Source organism: Manacus vitellinus, unplaced genomic scaffold (genome assembly GCF_001715985.3).
Source record: "Manacus vitellinus isolate BGI_N305 unplaced genomic scaffold, ASM171598v3 scaffold_3_pilon, whole genome shotgun sequence".
NCBI classification, from domain to species: Eukaryota; Metazoa; Chordata; class Aves; order Passeriformes; family Pipridae; genus Manacus; species Manacus vitellinus.
This window is the reverse complement of record NW_021940535.1, coordinates 7313288-7331058: the sequence shown is the minus strand read 5'-3', so window position 1 is coordinate 7331058 and position 17771 is coordinate 7313288. Positions and strand designations below refer to the sequence as shown.

Sequence of the window (17771 nt, the reverse complement as noted above, 5' to 3'; positions counted from 1 at the left end):
CATGATCCCTAGTTTGGTGACATGGCAGAACCCTGAAGTACATTCCAGCTCCCAGGGCTGGGACATGGCATAGCTGCAGAGCCCCGTTGCTGCTGTGTGCCTCACAGCTGCATTGAGAGGAGCAGAGCAGCACAGAAGTGAGAATCACTTGTGAAAGATCTTAGTCACTGTGTTTTATTAACTAGACAAGTGCTTCTAAGGGCTCTGTGTCACATCCCTGTTCTGGTCACTCACTGGTCAGTGCCTACTCTCAGGTCACCATCAGTTTTAAAGCTCCATGGCCCCATCATTTGTTTCAGGGTTGTGTCTGCCCTGGTTTTATTCTTGTCTCAATCCACAGGCTTGCGTTGGCAAAATTTATGGTTTCCAAAGTCTGTTTATTCAATTCTCTAACGTTTTCTACTTCCTGTATGCTGACACATGCTATATTCTCTCTCAGCTTCAATACCCTGGGGAAATTCCTGTAATGAACTTGCATTCCTCATTCTACACCCACACCCCACCTAGTTATGATCAGCTCCCTTGGGTAAGCTGACACAGCATTCATGGTTTCTATGCTTGAGCTGTCATTTATAATTCAACATAATGCTTATTGATTTAGAAAGCAATAATTACATTTGTAGAACTACTATTTCAAAGTAAATTAAATAAATGAAAGAAAGAAATGTGATCACAATGCGACAGGTGGTAGAGTCGCTTTGGGTTTTAAAAATGAGCAGAAATTACCAAATTTCTTTTAAGGCATAAACAGAAGTAGATAGAGGACATGTCCCTTAATACATCCCTTGCAGACTTCACTTAGTTCTTGCTTAAATGTTTCTGTCTTCTTTCCCATCTGACATGAATTGATGTCTGTTTAGAGTCCACTTTTACGACCTTACAGTTCAGCCATATAAGTTAGCATACATTTAAATGCCAGGGAAATGTTGTGTACCAAACATATACAGATATTAGCACAACTTGGAATTAAACATATAAGTATGTTTTAAGGCCTGGAGACAAAGTCTTATCCTGTCTCTGTGCCTGGTGATTTTTATTCTTAGGTGAATGCAGAAGAGATTGTCAGGTAATGTGGGAAAAACTTGTTCTCTGGATCTTGCACTTTTAAATCTATATTCTGAGGACTTCAACCCATTGTTTTCACCTGTATGAAGGGTAAATGCCCACCATCAGCAAAAGGCAATATGCATCTACTCCAGCATGACAGTTAAATATGTCTGTTACACATATACATGGATTTGCAAAATAAAAAGAATAATATTTCCTTTTCCAATCCAATAAAAATTGTTTATTCACTTAATTATTATTTTTCTCTTTTTCTCAAGAGTCATCTAAAAGATTCTTAAAATTCGAGTTTGCAAAAATAATGTATTTTCTGGTCTCAATTTGGAAGCGGAGAGTAAGAGTTTTAAAATTTTTTTTTACAGTATTTTTAGTTCAGTTTGAAATATTGAAACTCTGAAAGTTTTGGGAGCTCTGATACGAGCTCACGTGAATGAATGTCTGTTGTTCCTCTGAAAGATAACAGAAGAAAGATGTGGTATACTTACAGAGTTTCTGTTGGGAGAGTCAGACCCGCTCCCAGAACTTCCCTTTTTGGTTTTCTGGGCTAAAGAAGTCCCAAAACGGAGAGTTTCATACACAGGGTCAACCTTATTTCCACAGGCTGCAACAGAAGGAGCAAAACATGCATCAGTACCTTGAAGATATTTCTGATCATGTTCCTACTTCACTTGGAGGAACATCTGCCTCTACCAGTATGTTGAGATGTGTGCTTAGACACAAGTTGAAAGACTATCCTGATAAAAAGTGTTTGATAAACTTAATGGAACTGGCCTTTCCTAGCAATTTTCTGCTGTCTCTCTACTCCAATAAAGATTATTCTCCTCTCAGACAGGCTTTTCAGTTATTGGCCATTGTCTTGGCTCTCTTCATCTGCCATTCTTCTCTAGTCATCACTGGTGCTGCCTATGCTGAGGTAAGGAAGACAGAGTACCAGGAGCTTTTAGTTCATGTTTGTTTCTACCATTGACCTCTTGGGTTGCTCTCAACAGTAGAAGCTTGAAGGAAAAAGCTCTGTATTGTACCTGAGCATCCTTGTCGTATGAGTGGGTTGTTGTCTTTATCCATCTACCCTCCCAGTGCTCCTGCTTGGCTATTGCATGTAAACAGGATGGTCTGGACCTTCCCTGAAAGGTCCTGACATCCCCACTGTGGAGCTTTATGGGCTCTGGAGGCAGGCATGAGAAGATACCTGATTTTGAGGGTGTGCTGTAGGTTTTTCAGCTCAGTCTAGGTGTTGCCAGAAAGGCCAGCACCCCACTGACATACATCTGTTCAGTTCTCACTCCCATTCTTCCTCATAGCTGGCCACAAAAGTCATCTCCCATGGAAAAAAATGGATGTCTTCAATGGGCAGAAGCAATCTCAGTTCAGATTCTCTTTTACTTACTCCATTATTAGCCCTCAACCTCCCTTGTGATACAAGGTAGTAGACATGTAAAATACAGTACATTGGAAGCATTATGCAGAAGGAGGGAAATTTTAGCCAAAGAACTGAGAAAATACAAGATATTTTGGGTTTTGAGTAGAGCAAAGTGCTTCTCATTTGTTAGCTAGAGTTTGTTCAAAATGTTTCTTCTGATAAAAATAATGAATATTTTTTGGAAAGAGAAGCTTTGATGAAATCCTTGCAACTCATTTTTTTTAACTGCTGAAAATAACAATGCAGATGTCCTCAGACAAGTAATTTTAAACTGACTGCCTACTTTTGGTTTTCATTTTTTTGCGCTTCCAGATTTACCTGGTTAGAGTACCAGCAGGGAAAAATATTTTCCTGAATAAATTTAACTTCTCCGTTTTGATTTTTTTTTCAGGAATATGGTATTACAGTGAGCAGAAAATGGTCTTTTAAATACTCAGAAAATCTGTAGAGATGATCAATAAGGAAAAATATGAGGAAAGTAAGAAGTGTGCATGAAAAAAGACAGTAACCTAGTGACATCCCTCAAAAGACAAACCAGTAATTTGAATGTCTCCTGCTGTTCTGATCTCTCTGTCTTTTCTCTATTTCTTCCTAGCTCAGACCTTCACCTCTGTATTCAAGTGTTTCTTCACTTCTAAGTTCCTACCTTGATCTCAAGTAGTTATTACTATAAACAGGGTAATTGCTAAGAGGTATGTATATGGGGTATATATATTGAGTGAAACACACAACAAACACACCCTCTCCTCTTCCAGCTTTGTATCTTTGAAGTGGTCCTTTCCTGAGATGGCAGAAGGACATGCAGTCACCGAAAGGAGCTGGAAGGCTGCTGAGGGTAAATACCATGGCTGGAAATCTGCCGCTGCTGTTGCAGAGCACTGCCAAAGGAAGACTGAATGGAAAAGCAATCAAAACCTACCAATCGGCATCACTTCTTTGATGCAGCCAAACTGTTCATGAATGAGTAGTGGTGAGCTGTAGTACCGTCGAAATCCCTTTGGCTGGAGGGAGAAAAAGCAAAAACAAGTGAAGGGCATTGCTGCTTTGATTGATTTAATAGAAATAGCCTCAGCTTTTGTGTAACAGTGTGACAAGCCTGGAAATTTGCCTCCTGTCGTTCAGTCAGTGTAGAGTTTAGAGATAGGGGTCTATTTGATTTTTCTCCTGGAAAAAAACAATTTTCTGTATTTATGTGGAAGGAGGGCTAATTTTCAGCTCCCCTTTTTTTTTTTTGTCTTACAAAAAAGCAGCACTAATCAATTGCAGCAGAAGTGCTGAATCATCAGAGGTTCTGGGAAGTTTCCTTCTCCCTATCTTCTTATATAACATGAATTGGCATTGTTTTGTATTTGTTATACATCTGACTACCCTTCCCCACCCTACCTCCAAATCCTCATGTTCTCATATATACACTTGTGAAACCCAAAAAATTTAGAGCCTTTCTATAGGTTTTTCTAAGTTTTGTTGCATAGTGTCTGTAGCTTTCACTGCTTTTTTTTGTCTTGTAAGTTCAAAAAACTCTCCAAGTTGTCACCAGATATCCCCTCAATGTACACTTGTAGAGAAATGTCCTATAACAATTCAAGCTACCACAATATGGCAAATAATGGTGCCCTATACCACTCTAAAAAACATTCTTAGAAGGTTAAACACTTCTTGTTGACTCTCTATTTAATATCTTAACTCAGTACTAATCATTTGATTAGTACTCAAAATGAAGGTGCTAGCATCTTTGCAAATGCCTTTCAAGGCATTAAAGATTCACAAATGATCTCTTAGGTTTCTAATGTCTCCAGGCTGTGAGAATTTCTAGTCACAGTGAAAAGTGGAAAAGGTTAACAGAGATATGCATATTTTCCATATCCCATGTTCAGTATACATCAAAACCTGACAGACAACTAGTTCTTCAGCTAATGAGCTGTAGTATAGGCTGAGAAGGAGTGAGTGGACTGCCAAACTTGGTTTCTTAGAGGAATACATTCCAGATTCTTCAGCCTTGGTTTACCTCCAAGCTAGATTCAGATGCAGCATGAGCTCACAAAACTCCTATGACTTTGCTGACAACTTCCTGACCAATAATTTCGGTCTTTATTTTTCTGTTTTTGTAAACTAGTGACCACAAGATCTGAGGCCAGAATCAAGAAATGCATGAATCAATTAACTTGATGTAATATTCGGCTTGTCCAAGGCTTGCAATAAGGTCGTTCAACTCTTCACAGATCAGCTTCCAGTACCAGAATGCCTCATGCTAGAACTATGATTATGGTTTAAATACATAAAGACTTGCCTCAGGGATATAAACAACAATAGCTTTCACTGAACACTCTTGGAGAGCAAAGATTTTTCCAGTGAAAGGTGGGTTTTGTAGCCCTTTTCAAGTCAATGCTTGCATTTTTTCCATCATTTAACGCAGTGAAACTGTTTGCTTTTAGCTCATATTTGTCCAAGTGCCTTCCAGTTGCAACAAATCTGAGAACATCTGAAACATGAATATATGTATTCAGTTTTCATATTCCAAATGGTCTTTTTTCCAATAGTGACCAAAAGACCCATATTCCCATAAAAGTCAATCAGATGAGTTAGAATTGTCTCAGACACAGTGTACTGCCATTGTCAGTCATGAGATTTTGCTGCTCAGAAGATAACCCAGGAACTAAGGTGCTGTGCCCATACAGAGGCAGGCTCCTGCTCTTCTCAGCCGCCAGCTTAGATTGCTTCAAACTCTTTGTCATCATGCTGTGAAATACCCTTTGGCTTACTTTTCAGATGAATTATATTTTTTCTTCAAGTCCTAACAGTGGAAAAAACAATAAAAAGTAATTTGAAGGATTTTTCATTTGTTAAACTCCATTGAAATATTTTGATTAATTTATAGTATACCTTGAGAAATTTACACTGCAGCAAGCGCAGTTTAAATCAAAGCAATCAATTCTGTTATTTAGCTAAGTTTGGATTCTATAACTGCATTTTCACATCCACAAAGCAGACCAGATTTGTGTTTTGGTTTTGTTTGGGTTCTTGAGTAGTAGCAATTGACCAAATTGATAACAGGGCACTACCTGATTTTATGTTTCCCACCTCAGTAAAGTGATCTGGTGTCAGTTCTGTTAAGGCACCAGCTAAATGCCAGCTGGGGGTCAGGCACACAAAGTAAGTGGTTCCAGCACAAGCTGGTGCCTTCCACTTCTCTTTCTGCCTTGAGCTGCTCACTTACCAGCTTGCCCATGCAGCGCTGCTGTCCGATACTGTCTGCACACTTGTGATGGATGCTCATCTTACAAGCCTTACAGCGCAATCCATGCTTAGCATTTATCCCTGTGAAATGCATGGAAATGATTTAATTAGACACAATCAATAGTTTCCATGCATTTAAACAAATGACCTAAAAGAACTGACGGGGTCAGTTGCCGTAGAGCAAATATTGACAGTTTTCTTTGCCTTACCTACTTTTTAAAATTCCCATTTATATACACATTTTCTTTACAGCCTCTCCATTTTAGGTATTTTCCCCCCGGGCTCTTTCCCATGCTATTACTGTCTTCAGACACATATGTTGGATCATGCTCTGCCATATGATAGTCTTATCAGTGATGTCTCTGCCTCGTGAACATCAAGCAAAATCCCTTTGCTAATTTGAAAGGGCTTGATATGAGAGTTGTGCAAGGCTATGCTCCTGTGGAGCACCCAGGCTCTGGAGCTGTCCTGGGGAGTTTGGCCATCAGTGGAGGCCAGGTTTCATGGGTGAGAGGTATCTCCAGGGGCAGCAAGGGCTAAACCAGCTCCTTTGCCATTGTCCACCCATGGGCAAACATATCCCTGTTTGTTTGGTTTCTTTTTCCTGCATGGTTGCACTTGGATTAGTGCACTGTGAGGATTTTTTCGATTACAGTTTCTTTACAATTACAGATGCTCAAACCAATATTGACAATTGTGCCCAGGGATTGTTACTTTCACCATCCTGGGCCAGTGCTCAGGAGGTGCAGAAAGGGCTCCTTTTGTGTCCCTAAGTGGAGCAGTGAGGATGCCACGAGTCTGATCCTGCTCTCCTTCACTGGCAGCGGAAAAGTTCTGTGTTACAGGTAGGGGAGCTACAGGAGAAATTTTGCCTGACAGAAGCAGACTTCTCCTACTTGACCAACAGTATTTCTGCATTATCTTCAGTGTGAACCTACTCTTAAATGACAGACCCAAGTCTGTTTGCTTCCAGGCAGGAACAGTCACTCTTATTCATACAACCGTAACACTTCCTAAACTATGCAGAAGAAGTGATGCTGCAGCAACTCTTTTATCCCCATAGGACTGTATAAATGAAATGAATAAACAACATGTCAGTTCATTATCATCCACTGTGGGAGTGAGTAAGAAATAAGGTAGTAAAAAAACCCCTAAAAAACTCTTGACATTTTAACCAGCCTTCATTAGTCAGACATGATAGGAATATTAGTCAGAAGGATCCTACATCTGAAAGTACTCATGTAGCTCTTTGTTATTTGAGTAGTCAGTGCTGTGTACATGTTGCTGGATTCACCCGGTGAAACACCATGTCTGAAAGAAGCACTTCAGGGAAGGTTTCATCAAGTTGGTGACAAAATCCCAGGTTTGACAGGACCACTTTCAGGGGAAGAGGTGCCTGAAGCACTTCCAAGCCAGATAAGGCAGGTTGAAGTAGCTGTGGGTGGTTGCAGTGAGCCAGGCTCAGATGTTTCACTTCTGTGCTTCTTGTAGGATAGGGAACCTCCCCGCCTTCTTATTGAGACTACTGGAGAGATGGAGAGTGAATGGGGTTGAGTGTAGGGTGTGCTCCAGGGACTTCCGTGGAGTGGGGTCACTGACTGCTCCCTGCTTCTTGCCTACCTGGTCCCTTTTAGCCCTCTCATGGTACATGTAGACATCTAGCCTCTTTTCTGGGGTCTTTTTTCCTAGCAAACACAGAATTTACTAGAAGAACACATCCCTGTTTGTTTTGTTTCTTTTTCCTGTGTGGTTGCACTTGGATTAGTGTGCTGGGGGGACTTTTTCAGTTATAGTTTCTTCTCAATTACACATGCTCAAACCAATATTGACTTCAGCAGCTTCGTGCTTTTATTACTGATGATGAAATGCTGAATCACCCTTCCTGATGATCAACAATTGGCATTGAGGAAACAGTTCTTCCTCCACATTTTTTTATTATATTTATAAGGCAGAATGAAAAAAGAAAAATGGCATCATACTTGCCTAGCAACACATCAGTGCTTACACTGGATCTAATTCTCCCCTCACGCTGGTCTATACTGGCATATCTCTTGCCTGCTCTACCAAGTTACTCCTAAGATTCAACTGTGAAAAGGCAGACAGTTCTTTCTCCTGTTATGCTCTTCTAACCATTTTAGTGTTAATATTACAGGGTGGATATTGCTCCTTACATGTTATAACCATGTGATCAGAGAAGATACGCATTTGTCAATACAATTGTGCACCCAAATGATGTGCAAAATGAATGTAAAATATCTGTGCTGCTTTCAAAAATCAACCCCCAACATTTTCCAGAACAGAAATTGGTGGTCATGTAAAACTCTGTAAGACGATTACAAAAGAACGACACTATATCTCTGTTGTTGAATGCCATATTTTACATGTGGGTAGCTAAGTAGTGGCTTCAAAGAGAGGAAAAGCATTTCAGTCACACACTTATGTCTAGAAGAAGTCTTTGTAAATCAAAATGAAATTGCCTATAACTACCAAAATTTTCATCTTCAACTAATTCTCATTTCTAACTTCTTGGTTTGCTGTGCGACTAGCTTGGAAAAGAATTTTCATGTATCTCCCTGCCTGCCACTGAGGAATAACTAAGGGGCATAGAGTCATTTATTCTGTACTTATGCTTAACCACCATATCTCAAGTTCTGAAAATGACATTTTTACAAGACACATCTTTTTTTCTACATGATAATTCTTTCTTCTTCAGTTTTATCCCCATTACACTAAATCAAACCACATCAGAGAACTATGGCCAAGCTATTTCAAAACTGCATACCAGGGATTAGACAGATATATATTAGTAGTGTATCTGATCCAAAAGTTCCTGAGCTTCAGAACTGAGGCACAATCGCAGCTCACATCTAGGAGAAGAGGTCATATTTGATATAGGTGCAAATGAGACCAGGGTTTGATCTGTTGCATCTATTTCTGGCCTCCCATTTAAGCAAGCTTGTTGGCTTTGCACAAGCCTGAATAGGGCTGGTTTTGGAAGGCATCCTGGTAGTTTGAAATAGTGAAAAAGAAGGCAGAACATGGATTTTGCAAGGAAGTTATTTAAAGCTGAGTAAGTACAGTGAGAGTTCTATGGTCATGCACCAGTATAAGAGAGTTATTTCATTAGACCTAAAGTAGTGGCATAGGATATAGCAATATGTTGAAACATTATTTGCCAATAAACTCCCCCAGAGAGAATAAGAAAGTCAGGAATTTTGCCTGAACATACATTAAATTGTAGAAAATAACTGGTATTTATGACTCATAAAAGTAAAAAAATTTTGACACTGACAAATATAGTAATAATTATAGCAATAGCAACAACAACACAATACAGCAGACTATTTAAGGAGAAGTTATATTATTTCACTGCACTGCCATAGGGTACCAGTCGAAAACCTCTCTGTGGTGTGCTTATCCCCACCGGTTTAATCTTTCTGTAGATTGAAGCATGGGGAAGGAGAAGCATAAGGAGAGAATTCACATTTGAGATGGTTACAGCAATGTCTGGAAGGTGCAGTGTTCCAGCTAGTGAAGTCTAGGATACTAAAACAGTCTGCTCAGGGACTTCGGCTGAACACACTCTGATGACCTACAAGCCTGACCATCAATCTCTAGTTTGACTCCTGCCCCCCTAAACAGCTGACAGCTTGATTGCAGCCTATTGTTTATTCCAAGCAGCAGATATTCCCCTATGCCAACCTTAAAGCAAAGCTGGAAGATACTGGTATAGTACTCACTCATTCCTCCTACCCTCTTCTCCAAAGACCCCTGCTGAGGTGACTTAAGGCAATTGTTAAATATGGAGCAGGCTAGAACAAAGTTCTGCTCAGTCACTTTTTGATTACAATCTAGGGATGTGGTTGCCACTATTTTTATTCAAGGAACACTATTTCATTCACTGAACAGGGCAGACAACGCTTGATGAATAGGCAACTCTATTCAATATTTCTTTTTTACTTTCCTTGGTCAGTATACTTTCCATAAGCAACATCTCCTGAGTACCACACTAGCCTTATTCCAAATGCAAAGTGATTATTAGCCCCACGAGCTTTCCAATGGGCTCACTGTCTTTGTTGCCACAACTTGTATGGGAAGTCTCTCATTTGAGAGACTAAGGAGTAAAACTGTCAGAGGTTTCACAAATACTGTTTTGGTCCAGATGATGATGTTTAAGTTGTAAAAATTGCAAACTCTAAAACTGGGGGTTTAGAATGGAAAGTACTACATATGTTTAGCTGGCTTACAGTGTTCATGAACATAACTGTAAATGTAATCATGAAAGTCATATAGGGAAAAAATACAAAGACATTTGCACAAATGTCCTCTGTGTCCTATTAATTAATGTATCAATTATCTCATGGTCTGTAAAGGCTGGTATTCCTTTTGCAAACCAAAAAAACCCAAAACTGACAAAAGAAACTATATTTCACGTAAAGTAAATGAGGAAATTTCATGTCAGAATACTTGAGTAGCTCTTAAATAAACTTACAATGAGTCATTTTCCTCAGACACCAGCTAATGTATCCAGGCATGTAGCACTGGAAGGATGCATTTTGAGAATGCGTTTTCAGAATCAGGTCATGTTTAATAACACCTTGATAGAAATATTCTATGACTGGGTCAGCTCCCATTTGAATAGCTAAACCAGTGGCTAGGTTTTCCAGAACAGTCATGGAAAACTGAAACTTAAACTGTTCTGATAATATGACCTTAAATACAACTAAAAGGACACGCTGCATCACTTTTCTAAATCTAAGCCTTTTTTGGAGTCAGCCTGAATGGAAATATTTGGAGGCAGAGACGGGCAGAGGAAACAGGGTAGATTTTGATTCCAACTCTTTGTGTCTCCTATAACTATTGTGGGTTTCAGGAAAGTGACATTTATTCCAAGGAATGCAAATGAGAATTTGCTTGTCACGCACATGTGAAGCCGACCTGTATCATCCTTTGGGTCAGCACAGCTATGGTCACATCACTGCTGGCTGATGCTTTTTGCCTGTTGTTCCAAGACTCAACATAGGATTAATAGGTAGAGAGGGAGAACAAGCTCTACAGTCTGGAGAAATTTCAAAGAAAACTGCATATGTCAGTAACAACGTGATGTTACGCTGACTGTATAAAGGTAACTATACTAGACACTTATGTTAAAGTGGAGAAAAAAAAAGAGAGCATAAAAAGATTCAGGTCTATAAAGAGGAAGGGAAAAAGACACAGAGAGACTGTCACCTCCAGCTAATCTAGCTATGACCCAACCATTATTTTTTATCATTCCAGCTGAGAAGAACATGCCAGTCAGAAATTGTTTTTATTTAAAACTTACAAAAATAAATACATTTAAAATTACATATTTTCCATAATACTTCAACTTCTGCTGTGGGAGAATGATAAAAATAATGAGTGCCTTGCCCCTTTCTCCCCAAATGTATTTACAACTGTCACCAGGAAGCTGCATCCATGCCAAAATTTATGTGAAATGGAGAATTTTAAGCAAGCTGAGCCAGTCTTGTAGCAGTGAAGAGTTTAGAATGTCACCTTAGAAGGAGGAAATCCCTGAAATGGCACTGGTGCCCCTGTGGTCATCTCTAAGCCTTTGTGCACCCTCCTCTCATGCCCCCTCCTCCATTTTTAATTAATTGTTTTTTTGTAAAAGTTCTGATGCTGAAAGGGATGACTATTTTTAAAAATTCCTCTATGGCTACTTCCTGCCCCTGTGGCTGGCTGCTGCTGGACAAACGCTTGCCCTCCTCCTTCCCCTGTTCTCTCTCAGTCAAGAACTGTGAGTAGATGAGAGAATGGCATTTTCTACACAGGACATCCGCATCTTTAAAGTTGAAAATCTTGAACCTAATTCCCCCAAATCATTAGGTTTATAAGGATGAGCTGGGTAACACCTTTCTTCCTTTAGCCTCCCTGAGTGCCTCCTGCCACCTTGGGAACTACCCCTTTTCTCTGTCCTAATACCTGGCACCCTTCTGCTTCTTTTTCTTTTTGATGCTGCCCCATCACTTGCCACAGATGACATTGTGGAGAGGACAGAGGCACAGACCCTCATCTGGTCATCAGGTGAGCTATAGACCAAAGCCCAAACCCAGATTCCTGCAGCCTAGGTGGCTGAGCGCTGGAAGTTACAGCTGTCTGATACTGGACTGATAATTCAAACTGATGGGCACAGAGTTGCCAGCTACATTGACTTACACACAAATATTCATCTCACATAAAATTACCAGTACTATTAACAATCCTACCATTGCACTTTCCACTGTTAAATACAGGACTAGATGGATTGTTTAAAAAAGCAACAAAAAGAGGACATAATAATTTTTTGGTCTGCTGCATATTGTTCCTAACTGAGCCACAGAAAATATATTATGGCAGTTCTTGGCATTGTCATTTTGACTATCCAAAAGTATTAATTTTTCTTTTGTAAGAAGATGAAATTGAACTTACGAGTACTCTTCTCTTTTGACCTGACTAGATAGTCTTATCTCATTCGAACACTATGGCAAAGGCACTCTATGCATGAATAACAGATGTATAGAACAAAAATATTTAAAAAAACAAAGAGAAAACTAGGCAAAAATCTTACTTAAGCAATGTTTAATAAATAATAGCAGCATGGGATTGTCTTCAAAGGTTTTACTGTTTAGTAATGGATTTTTTTTTTAATTAGGTTGTGGGTTTGGGGTTTTTTTACAGTTAAATGTGCCAGTTTAAAATGTACAGAGTTTTGGGTGGGTTAAGTCAATAGTTTCTTGGGATGGGAGTACACTGTCCAGGGATCTCCAACAACATGTTGGAACTAGAGGCGGAACACCTGCATTTGGGACCAAGCTACCAGGTCTGAACCTGATACCTTGATTGGCTGAAGTGTCCTGTTCCCCTGAGTCCACCTTATGTCAATCTAAACCAAATGGGGTGTAGAGAGAAGCTGGAACCTATATATTTATGTTCTGTAGAACAGGACTTGATATCCAACCATGGCACCTATCCTTTCAAATTAATAAATTTTAGATTATATGTCACTGAGAGGTACGGGTCCATTTGAATGCCTACCCCAGTTTCTCCATAACAATATCCAATGTTCAAATAGCAATAAAAGTTGCCTTGCATGTAGGCAGGCAACAAAACAGTGCATAAAATTAGAACTGACTTCCTAGTGACATAGTTTTCTTTAGAAATGACATGCTGAGAAAAAAATGAGGCAGTAATAGGCAGGTTTTTCTGCAAGACTGTTATAGAGATGAAAAATATCCCTGCTAAAATAAAGTCTTTTAAAAATTTGGCCACAAGAGGTTTTTTTCTTTGCAAAGCACTTTTCACATATTCAGCAGCTTTGCTATAAAAGTCTGTCCCTGAAAGGAAATATCCACCTCCATACTTCTTAAAATATCATCTCAGGTTTTTGATCATCTAAATGTTAATTAAGATGCTGGAACGCCATGGTAAATAAACTAACAGCTATTACTGAAAGAAAAAGTCCCAGTTCTCCAGACACTGATCATGATCAGTCTTATCTAACCTTCTCTGCTCTGAACAAACTGGCACTGGTATACCAATGCCTACTTTCCTGGACAATTTTCTGGACCAATGAGCCTGTGCTTGTAGGTCTTTGCACTGGGTTGCTTTGATGAGAAGGCAAATAGCTTAGAACAGTTGGGCATAGACTTGCCTATGGGAGGTGATGCTGAACTGCTTCAGAGATGATGATGGTAGCAGAGTTGAACAGGACAAGGGAACATGGAGAAATTAAACTTGGTGTGTTGTCCCAGTTGAGGACAAGCAGAGATCAATGGCTTGGTGTCAGTAATATTAGTAAACCAGACCAATATTACTTGATCTCAGTAATATTAGTAAACTCTTGAGATGAAGATGATGAAAGATTTTAAATTATGTCTGTTGGCAGGCTCAGGTTATTTGCACCTGTGTTCTTACATATGTTGAAATGCAAAGTCATCCAGGTGCAGACATTTTTTTTCTGTGTTTTGAAGTGGTTTGAAAGAGCAGTTGAATTTTGTAGGGCCACTTATATATGCCAAAACTTTTGTCTTTCAAGGGCCTTGTACCATTATAGAGGAGCTGGAAAACACAAACCCAATATCTGAACAAAAATTATGATGTGAAATGAAGAGCAGGGCTATGAGCTTGCTGAAAATATGGGAAAAGAATTACACAGCAAACAAAAGAACAGTCTGTCCTCAACAAAGGGATTTAATATCCTCAGTGGTCTCTTAATGGATTTTTAACATTGCCTGTTGCTTACATGGCTTCATCATCATCAGTGGGCTTGAAATGAGAGGCTTCTATTTGCCAGAAGATCAGAACAATCAATTAGAACTATGAAAGGTTTAGTTAAAAAAAAAAAAAGAAAAAAGAAACAAACAGAAAAAAAAAGTACCCCTGATATATAAATACCCATTGCTCTCTGGTCTTTGCTGTTTCAAGCTTACTGAGGGTTTTGGCTCTTCCTTCCTGCACCAAAAACACTCCTTCATCAACGCAGTGCCTCAGTGTTGTTCCCGGTCTGTGTTAGCACAAACTGACTGGCAGTGCCTGTGGCGATGGGCCTTGCACACGGAACGCTGAAGTGTGACTTATCGTGACCATAATTCCTCTCTCTCCCTCTTTTGCCCATTTCACAGTAACTAGTGATGGAGATGGGAATTGGAGCTTCCACCTAAATCTAGTGGCTTGTCAGGATCTGGCCACACACAGAGGTTTCTGCTCCAAAGCCATTTCTTACCTTGGATCACACATAGCTGAGGAGGATTTCATCAGAAGCTACAGGGTAATTGACACCTTGATTTGCTTGAACTAGAGATAATTCATCATAAGTAACTGGGTAGTTATAACAGTTTGTTGGAATCAGTTTTCAGAGAATTTATTTCTACATTAAGTCACAATGTGTTTTTTCCTTTCAGAATTTTACGATTGCATTTTATAACAAAGTGTGTTTCAGTTTCTTTTCCACGTGGGAAATACGGAATCATAGAATCATAGAATTAATTAGGTTGGAAAAGACCTCTAAGATCTTTGAGTTCAACCCAAGACCGAACACCACTTTGTTAACTCGACCATGGCACTAAGTGCCATATCCGGTCTTTCCTTAAACACCTCCAGGCATAGTGACTCCACCCACACCTTCCCTGGTCAGCCCATTCCAATATCTAATCACACTGTTTCTGTGAAGAAATTCTTCCTAATATCCAACCAATGGAAAAACATTCAAATGAAACCTTTCTCACCAAATGCAGGTATGTTTCTTTTTGGTTTGTTTTAATTTTTTCCCCCAGTGAAATCATAGAGGCTGGGCAGTAAAAATGCTTTATTTACTACTGTCATCTGCTCAAAGAGGTGATCTCAGCCTTCACTGTTACAGCCTGGGAGAATTCTTTATTTGACACATAGCAGTTTAGAAAGCACCTACAGATACATTTCCATGGGGCACCAATTATTGTTGAAATGAATATGAAAACTTCTGTCAAATTGTTGTACAGAAGTTTATGTAGTTCAGCAAAGCAAAAAGAACATTATCTGCCTCAGGATCAATCTGAGGAGCGAAAAAATGCAGATATTAAGCTGGAATATCTATTTCTAAATATTTAAATCATTAAATCAAACCCATGAAAAATTTGCTTTCTAAGATTTTATCTATCAACAGGAATAATTCAATGCATAACTCATAAATTGTCCATGGTTAGAAAGTATTTGCATAATCTGACTTCACCCTCGATTCTAGTAGGAACAAGCAAAGCCAATTCAAGTCATAGCTTTTCTCATCTACACATGTGGTTTGCACCAGCATGATTATGTTTTTTGCTGTCCAAAAACCTTAATTAACATTGATCATAAATGTGCTACCACTATCAGAGATAAGTAAACCAATAAGGGGTAGTAAAGGTTTAGCAGCTATATCTATCTGTTGTACTGTGTATAATGATATAACATATAACAAAAGTCCAGCAAAACCCATGAGACAACCTTGGTTTCAGCAAAATTGCTTCCAGTGCAAGAGGAGCTGTTGTTGGGATGTCTAAAGGCGTGATTTTGCGGGGAGAAGAGAAAAAAAACAGATCAATGTGTCTGAAGGTACTGGCACACAGCTGGATGTTACTAACAGATACTAAGATTTAGGAGCTGTCACAGGTGAAAAAGAGCTGAAATTATGAACACAAACAGGCAGCAGATAATTGTGTATAACTGCATGGGTGAAATTGAACTCCCAAACTCTGAGGCAGGAGACTGCTACCTGCAAGCTGCAACCACTATTGGCTGCTTGGAAATGTTGATAACACTTGGACTAAACAAAAGTGATGCATCCCAAAGTCTCCAATTAATAGAGAGACAGGAGACCAACCCACTTGTTAAAAGCTTGGTCATGTCCTGTTCTTATGCACATACATTATTTAGACTTTAGGAACTGGGAACATGGTTTCCAGAAAGAAGAACTGGTGCCAAGAGGTGAGTTCTTGAAAGGAAGAAGTAGTCTCAGAAAGCAGAAGGGGGCCCAGAAAGAAGTTGAAGAACCTGCCCTGGGGTGAGGTCTGGGAAACGGGGGAAGACCCTGGAGATAAGGAAGCCATGGACATCAAAGCCAGGGACTCTGGCCAGTGGTACCTGAGAAGAGTAATTGCAAGGAGCATCACAGCAGGAACAACACCCTCCTGCCCAACTTGCATAGGCTAGTAGTGACCCCTCTGCAGGGAAAAGGAGACTTCAGGAATGAAATGCTGGTGGGGAGAGAGGGAGTGTGAGAAAAATTAAACAGGATAAAATCTGTATTGTCATTGTTTCTTCAATAAAATATGGTATCCAGATCCTCTGTACACTGGATTTTATGTTGTCTCTCCCTCGGCAAGAGCTCAACGTAATTTTGGATTCTTTGATTAAGAATCAGTCCAAATTTTCAGATGGGGTATTTCGAAATAGCATCTGTGATAGACACGTTCAAATCCCATCAATGTCTTAAGTGTTTTTTTCAGCTAACGAAGAGTTTGTTGCCCTTGGAGAACACCCCTAAGCAGCCTAGTCAAGGTCATTGATGATGGAGCGCTGTAAGCAATCAGCAGTGTTAAGAATTCTTCCCCATGCTTCACACACAAAAAAAAAAAAAAAAGACCTGGGACAGAATAAACTCTGTCTGGAGAGTTTGATATGCCACAGATCTTAGGATATGAAAGATTGCTACACTTCTGAGAGGTGCAGCTAGAAAAACAGGCAATATTAGCACTGCAAATAAAAGTCCCCCCATAAATACACCCAATCGTCATTTGGAGGGATTGTCCTGTGTGCATTAAATCTATAGCCTTTCTTTTGTGATTTCCAGGAAGCCAAATAGGAACATACTGACTATGATGCTGTAGTTCGTGTTGGCTCAGTGATTATACCACCTGTATGCCACTTCCTCTCTTGGCTGTGAAAATGAAATTGTTGCAGGAAGTGGAGGGAAGACATAACTACTCTTTTTTTTCTTCCCTCCCCCTCACCCCCCTCTTTCTTTCTTGCTTCCAACCCTTCTATTAAACAGGAAATAATCTAGTGGTCAAAACAAACTATTCCAAGATTTTCAAGATCACTCCCTCCTTGTTATAAAGGAAACTGCAATGTAATCACAATTTTCAATTGCATGTAATTGCATGCAAACCATCACAATGTAATTTTCAACTGAGCAAGTCTTCAGAATTAGAAGTCAGGATCCAGGTGTCTACAGCATCCTTCAGTATGTAAGATAAACTTATGTCAAAGAGCAAAACAGTTATAGGTTATGTATACCTGGAAAACTAAAAATTTGGCAGTTTAGAGAAGGTAATTCGTGAAGTTGCAGTTACTTACATTCCTATTACCAAAGCAGAAAAACACACGATGCTCCATGTGAGCCACCAGGATCACTGCTCTCTGAAACATCCTTCTATATTAAGGACAGCAACAAGCAACTGTGGGTAGGCATTTTACTCTACATGATGGCAGTGCTCTATTTCTTGCAAAAGCATTTCTGCTAATTGCCTCATTTTAAGGCTTCTGCAACTCACTGTAAGGTGAAGCTTCTAGTAAT

At 39.5% G+C, this 17771-nt stretch overlaps 1 protein-coding gene across 1 annotated transcript in view; it reads right to left on the bottom strand.

Annotated features, from left to right (window-relative positions):
* STAC (SH3 and cysteine rich domain) overlaps nt 1-17771 on the bottom strand; it is a 73714-nt gene that overhangs the window by 22770 nt on the left and 33173 nt on the right. Inside the window, exons 3-5 of the mRNA XM_008925141.3 lie at nt 5700-5800; nt 3405-3486; nt 1551-1666 (exon numbers count right to left, since the gene is read on the bottom strand). Coding sequence (XP_008923389.1) covers nt 1551-1666; nt 3405-3486; nt 5700-5800 — 299 coding nt within the window. The remainder of the gene's footprint in view (nt 1-1550; nt 1667-3404; nt 3487-5699; nt 5801-17771) is intronic.